The following is a 7,803-nucleotide window of genomic DNA, read 5'->3' on the forward strand; positions in this document are numbered from 1 at the left end:
GAGTGCTTCCCTTTCCACTACAGGTTCCTGAGACTCACATTTAGAGTGCTGTTAGAGTTTTTGTCTCTTGGACTAGAAGAGTGCTTCCCTTTCCAATAATATCTCCCAGCCAAAGACATCAAGAAACAATCTATTATCTTGATCTGTCTGTCTCACTGAACAGCTTAAATAATAAATTTGCTTCAGGAGATTTCTATTTATTAACTTTACTAACTCATTATAATAAGCAGCTATAGACGTCCCATCTCTTGCAGAATGAAAATTGGTAAAAAAAAAATGTGACCACTTATCACTATCCAAAGTGCTAATCCATTTCCCTCAATTTAAGGCTGACATAGGATTACATTTTAGCTAAACTAATGCCATGTGGGAAGCATGTTATTCAAGCATCAAACCTTCATCCACTTCTACAAATGACTTAGGCTCTATACAATAAAAGAGTGTTATCTGGGACCTCCTTCCTGGGGAATGTATTCATAGCACAGAAGCCTTCTGATTAAGGCTACTAATCCCTTCCATAAAAAGTGAGAATTTGTTGGCTAGCACACAGCCATAACACTTATTAAGAAAATTACATCACACACTGTAGATCATGAAATTACATAATTCTCTGTACAAAATATATTTGGATATAGGCTGTTGTGAAGCTGAATAAAACCTAATTAATTAACTTACTAAACTGGTGTAGTCTTCCTTAACCCTTTAACATTCATATTACTTTGTCAAATATAATGCTTATTTATTCACATTGTTTTTAATTAATCATGCATTATCTCCAAAGCTTTGAGACTTTGATGATGTGATTTTTTATTTTTAAAATAACATTGTATGGTAGGTGTGAGAGGCCAGATCTGTTTGAACATAAAACAGATTAAATATTTGGCCCAGATATGGCTTTTTTAAATACTAATGGGTTAATGTTAGAACTCTAACATTGTTTTAGTGTAATTCTAGAAATATATTTTGGTACAGAGTCAATTGGAACATTTATTGTATAAATAATACTACTGACATTAGTTTGTTTATTTATCTATTGTTTTGTTTACTTTCTGTGGTTTAAATGACATGAGCAGGTTCAGCATAATATAAGGTTGATGTTTCTTGCAGGTGGACAATTATCCAGCATCTGTCCAATCATTTACAGACAATAGTTACAATTCAACTTTGTCAAACAGTCCTCATCACACACCACAGGTTGAAGCACCTGACATTTACGTTGAAGAGGAATCAGTTGATTCTCAGGCTTCCAGTGGTACGACTATATCAGCCGGTACATACACTTCATTTCTTTTTTTGTATGTATATATATATATATATATATATATATATATCAAAGTGCTTTAGCTAATATTTAAGTCATCTTCAGTATTGTTGGTGTCATCACTGACACCAGTATAATAATAATAATAATGTAATGATGTTGCTGATCATGATGATGTTTAGTGGGAAATAAAAAGATAATGGTTATTGAAGAAAGGTGAGTGTTATACCTGTTGTTGTTGGAGCCTTGGGTACTATAAGTGCCATGTTCACAAACTGGATTGGAAAAACGGGGGCAAATGTGAAGATAGAGCATCTACAGAAAACAGTGTAGTTTGAAACTGCTTGAACCATCCACAGAGTTCTCAAAGTTTTAATCCTGCAAAGTTGCTACTGTTTAACAATATGAATAATAACTATCATTATTAATGATAGTAATAATGGTTTCAAATTTTGCTACAAGGGCAGCCATTTTGGGGGAGGGGATAAGTCAATTACAATGACCCCAATGTTTCAATGGTACTTAATTTATCGACCCCGAAAGGATGAAAGGGAAAGTTGACCTTGGCAGAATTTGAACTCTGAGCATATCAGCAGATGAAATGCAGCTAAGCATTTCACCTGGCATGCTAACGATTCTGCCAGCTCACCTCCTTATACTTAATGATAATAATAATAATAGCAATAGTACTTTTACACCTATACATTGTTATACTAAATGACACTACTATGTTTAGTTATTATAAGTAGAACTTATTACCAAACACCTCTTTCTGGTTCAGGCTAGCAGGAAAAAAAACTATTCTAAAATATTGGTGTTGACAATTATAATGGAGATCAAGAAGAGGTACTGGGGAAGAAATGTCAAGAAAATTCAGAATTGGTGTAACAGACATTCTCCTGAATTACAGTTGCTGTTGTTTCTTTTAGTTCCAGGGCAACTCTGATCAAAGGCACTCTAGCCTTGACCAGCCTATCTCTAACTTTCAGGTATAGTTTATCTAGAAGTTGTGTCAAGTCTTTTCATGATAGTAGGGTGAGCTGTGAGAGAGATTTAGTTATTAATTCCAACAACTGACTACACAGAGGCCCTGCTTATATACCTATGAGGTTTCCTTATTCGATCAAGAGGCTCCCTTAATTGATAGCTTTATATAAAGTTGCTCCGTGTCTCATCACTCCACATATATTTCAGTAGATGTAAAATGTTTTCTGAAAAATATCTTCTGTACACTTATTTATAATTGGTGTCTGTTTTTGTTTTTCCAGCATCTTCGTCACCTTTACCAATTCCACAAGATGATAAAGATATCTCTGTTAACACTGAAGTAGATATTTCTGACAGAACATCAGGTATGGTTTGTTGATTTCATTAGTGCACCTACAATAAATTGTATTTATGTTCAGATTATTGTCCTCAGTATTTATTTATTAACTGGTACATTGACTTTCCTCTTTAGAACTACCTTTAGTTCCTTTCTCATTTCCTTTCTGTCCTTTTATTCCTCGCATATTTTACCAACCTACAACTTTTTATGAATATCATTTACCACATCAATGTCTAACTATAACACAAGATCTTAAATCTATACTGAAGTTATATAGACAATTGAATCAGTCTTAGTACATTACGTCTACCTGTTTTATAGATGAGAGAAGGACTACACTAACAAGGGATTCTGTGCATATTTGCTTGACCCAGACAAATATAGCAGAGACCTCCTCTGAAAGAAAGATATAATGATCTTGGCTGTAATGCCTTTGTTCATAGCTTTTCTTTCAAACAAGGTTGACTTAGTGCAAACCATTTAGAGCTGCATAAGGATGGCAACCAAAGCGAATATAGGCAGGATTTGAACTCAGAATATAGATATACATTACCAAATACTGCAAGATATTTTGTCTTGCTGTCAAATGCTTTTGATATCACTCCACCACTCTAATAACATTTACCAAATTAACATTTCTTATAGGTGCAGGCATGGTTGTGTGGTTATGAAGTTTGCTTCCCAACCGCATGGTTTTTAGTTCTGTCTCACCTGCATGGTATCTTAGGAAAGTGTCTTCTATTATAGCCCTAGGCCAACCAAAGCTTTGCTCATGGATTTGGTTGACAAAAGTTGAAAGAAGCCCATTGTGTGTGTGTGTGTGTGTGTGTGTGTGTGTGTGTGTCTCTGTCGTTTTGTATTATCATAGTATGGCTGTTGTAAATGAATGCCATTCATTTCCAATATTCTCAAAAACATGTCTGGTCAAGAGGAAATATTACCTTGCTTGGAAACAGGTATGGGTTGGTGACAGGAAGGGCAACCATAGAAAATCCAACCATAGAAAATCTGCTTCAATAAACTTTGCTTCACCTATGCAAGCATGGTAAAATGGATATTAAGTGATGATGTTGATGACATCTCATGTTACTAATCCTGGAAGGTCCCTTTAGACTGACTGCTTTCTTCCTTTAAAAAAATCATTTGAAGCAAAACAAAAAATCACTAATTCTAAATGATATTCCTCCAATGAAGTAATCTCTCTGAATGAAAAGCTAGTTATACAACATATGTCTGTGGGGATTGTGATAGTGTATGGTAATGAAACAAGGCAGAATATTTGTAAAAATTAAAGAACAAGGTGAGTTGAATCTGTTAGATGAACAATGTTTATATGCAATATTGGTTGTTGTTCAGCACCAAATTGCCTCTGACTGAGCTGATCTATGATCAGAAATATTCTAGTCAGGACTATCCTGTCTGTTTGTTTACAGGTATAGTGTAATTTGGGCAAAAGTTTTCAATTTTTATTTTTCAAGCTAGTAAGATGTGGTCTGAGAGTGATCTGGTTACCATATCTAGTAGATCAAATGACTACACATGGGCTCCTACATTGTGAAATTGCTTGGATGCATATGAGTTGAGAAAGTGACTGGGCAGTTAAAAGCATTGGCAAATCGATGCAAGGGAGACGACCACACTAGCTAGCATGGAGATGAAATATTGGTGGCTGACATATACCTGATGAAAGAGTTACTTTAAATTGATTGAGGAGGATATGTGAAGTCGAAGTAGCCAATTAATTCTTAGTGTTGGGGAATAAATGAGTTATTGTTTTTAAATACTTAGCTAAAACTTTCACAGTTTTTACAGATGATAGGTTTGGATATCACTAATGTGTTTTCTTGTCAGACATATCTCTCTAACATAGAGAAAAACAGGGTTTCCTCTTCAGTGCTAGAAAATACACCTGCACTGAATAATTGATGGTCCTCTATTTGGTGTATGTACTTCAGCTGTCATACAACCATTCTGGAGTGCATCCAACGAACAAAGATCTTTTGAGTAGTAGAGTAACAGCCACTAAGCAGTTCAGTACAGTATCTAGGTTATGACTGTATGCAGTTGTTGCTGTGTATCTGCTAATAATTCTGCAATGTCTTCTACTCTTGAGGACTTAGGATGTAAGGGTTTAATTATATGAACCTATGGCCTTTCAGCTGGAAGTCTAGTACTCTATCAGTTCATCCTTTTGCAAGTCAAGTCTGACTTACTATTTAGTACAATTTTCTAAGCATAATCTGCTTTTCCAAATGATCCAGTGACATAAAATGGGACTGGTTAAAATCATTTCTATTAAATAAATATACAGATTCGTGTTTATGGGTCACTGAATTCTTATGAACTGCTAAATAACAATTAGCATCAGTTGGTCAATTCTAAACTGCCAAATAAAAGCCATGTAAATCTATTTTCAAAGGGAAACTAAAAATATGAATAGGTACAAATCCAGTTATTCATAACCTACACTGAATTGGTAGTCTAATAATTATTTCTAATAACCAGTTATCTTATATGCATTGTTTATATGTAGTCATAGGAAAGTATAGAGTTTCTGTAGTTGTAACAAATACTTTGTGCAGTAATACCTCACCATATAGCGGTTCACCTATCACCGTTTATTATTTAACCTTATGTCAATTCCTCCATGGTGTTGTTTTGCATTTATAATAAAATAAATATATACAAATTATAAAAATAATGAAAAAAATATACAGTACCGTACTGTTTCTACTTCACTGATTTTCACCTATCGCGGGGCAGTTTGGAACATAACACCCGCGACAGTGGAGGGATTACTGTATATGGACATCTTCCCATTTTCTTTCTTATGCTTAGACTGTTTTCACAATTTACAACATGATTTTGGGCACATGAAATTAGCAAGTGATATTTAACATCACCATTCATCATGATGTTATCATCACCTTATTCATTAAACCTTCCATCTCAACTAATAAGAGTTTTCACTGCATTCCATATATGTTGTACATACATCTTCAAGAAGAATTAAATACTTTGTTTATAAGTATTTTTCAACTTTCTTCATTTTGACTTTCTTTAACAGTGTGATTGTTACTGTTTTGTTTTCAATATATTAATGGATTAATTATTTTAACCATTTCTTTATCATCTAGTAACCAAAGATACTTTATTAGTTGGTAATTTAGATTCTAATCTAAATTCATCACCTAAAAGTGATGTACCTTTTGGAAGTCAAGAGTCTTCTTCACCAGGAAATGTTCGAGATGAAAGAGATGGTAAACTGAGAGTTGTAATAAGGGACAGGAAATGTAAGTTGTTTTCTTTCTTTCAACATATCTTTCAAAATGAATGAGACATTATTTGTCATTTTTCTTTCTCTTTTCTAAAATTTAGTTCTTTATTTTAATTTTTTTTGTGTAATTCCATCCAGTTATAATCAGGCAGATGTATAGATAATGTGTTACAAATGAGAATACTTACAAGTTCAATACCCCAGTTATGGTCTTGTTTGTTTTCTTTTCTTACAACATGTCTTTGTATAATATTCATTTTGTAGACTCTGTCGACTATTTCATTAATTATGTTTGATTATGAGAAAGTGTGAACCAAAAACTTAAACTTACAGAGCAGTGTGGCATAAATTCTATTGAAATATTGTGATATTTTTGGCTGTTAGATTTGCTGGACTATTAGCTCTTATGATACCAACTGTCTGAGACCACCCCTGGTTCTACAGTATAGAAAATCATGTTTTGAAATGATCTAAATTAAAACCTTTCTTCAAAATTCCATGTTATGTCCAAAACACCACCTTACTAATGAGTTATTTTAACTATTTTTTTTTCCTTTTTGCTAAATTTTCTAAATTAATAGAAACAAGAGCAGTTTATTTCATGAGAAATAAAATGACAAAAGTGTTAATGTTTGATCAGCTTTCTAAACATAATATTTCTGTGTTGAGATTAGTTCTTGAAACATTCTTTGGTTGTGTTTACTCTGATGCAAACATTTGAAGCAAATACTTAACTCTTTCCCCATACTTGTTTATCGTATGGCCATCAACTACATCAATCTCATTAGACTGGGAGAGCCTGCAAAGGTTATGAGTCTTGATTTAAAATTTTGTTTGAAAAAATATTTGGATGTTGTATTTGGTAAACCAAATGAGTTTGGAGAGAAGTTCTCTCATTGTCTACAAATCATGTGCCTTTAGTTAAGTTTCTTTGCTACTTTGTGTTGTTTTAGGCTGGTTTCTTTCACTTAAAAGAGAAGTGGTTTGTTTGATGGGAAGTTTTGGTGCCTAGATTAGGAGCTAGAGTAACACCTAAAGAAACTCTTTCAGGCTGGATTGTCTCAAGATAGTTTATACTGATGTGTAATTATTACCAGAAAAGTTTTCCTATCATGTTTCTTTTGCTGCTTTGTATGAGTAAAATGTTAGGATAATGTTTGGCACATTCCTCTATCTCTTCCATTCACCTATATCAATTCCTAATTTTTTCATATTTAGTCTCTTCATCAGAATGTTGTGCTTAATGGAAACATCTTTGTTACGTTCTCCAGCAAAGCCGTCAGCAATTCTAAAATTTTGCTCTCCAATCCAATAGATAACACTGATGATGTTGGGAATGAAGAACAAGAAAAGAAACGGACAGTACTGAGTCGAATACCAGGGTTCCGTTCATCCACTGGAAACATGGCAAGTTTGAGAATGCCTTTGTGAGTAATGGATACGAATATCTTTATAATATATTCTTTTCTTCTTTGGTTTGTCTTAGTTTAAAAATAACAATATGTAACTGTTCCATAATTGATCAAGTGAGTGAATCGACAGAATTTGGTAGGGAAGGCTGCAGAATTTTAACTGTAATATCAGCAATGATCACCTTGTCTAAGGCTTTAACTGCTTGAGAGTTATATCTAAATAATGGCTCTCTGCCTGCTTGTCTGCCTGACCTCCTCTCTGTCTCTCTGTATTATGTGTATGTGTATATGTGTGTGTATGTGTACATATGTGTGTGTGCATCTGTATGTATATATGTGTGTGTGTGTACGTATGTGTATATATATATATATATATATATATATATAATATTAGGGATAAAATCCAAAACTACAGGTAAAAACTCAATTAAAATCAATTTATTAAAAATTAAAATTAAATTAAGTTTCACAGTATAAAATATATATAAATATATAGTTTTTTTTTTTTTTCCCTAAAACTATATAT

General features: G+C 33.3%; 1 protein-coding gene across 1 annotated transcript in view; it reads left to right on the forward strand.

Moving 5' to 3' along the window:
* Nucleotides 1-7,803, forward strand: part of LOC106882632 (1-phosphatidylinositol 3-phosphate 5-kinase) — a 106,411-nt gene that overhangs the window by 66,943 nt on the left and 31,665 nt on the right. The window contains exons 29-32 of the mRNA XM_014933373.2: nucleotides 1,108-1,270; nucleotides 2,530-2,613; nucleotides 5,726-5,881; nucleotides 7,181-7,292. Coding sequence (XP_014788859.1) covers nucleotides 1,108-1,270; nucleotides 2,530-2,613; nucleotides 5,726-5,881; nucleotides 7,181-7,292 — 515 coding nt within the window. The remainder of the gene's footprint in view (nucleotides 1-1,107; nucleotides 1,271-2,529; nucleotides 2,614-5,725; nucleotides 5,882-7,180; nucleotides 7,293-7,803) is intronic.

This window comes from Octopus bimaculoides, chromosome 8 (assembly GCF_001194135.2).
Source record: "Octopus bimaculoides isolate UCB-OBI-ISO-001 chromosome 8, ASM119413v2, whole genome shotgun sequence".
Taxonomy (NCBI): Eukaryota; Metazoa; Mollusca; class Cephalopoda; order Octopoda; family Octopodidae; genus Octopus; species Octopus bimaculoides.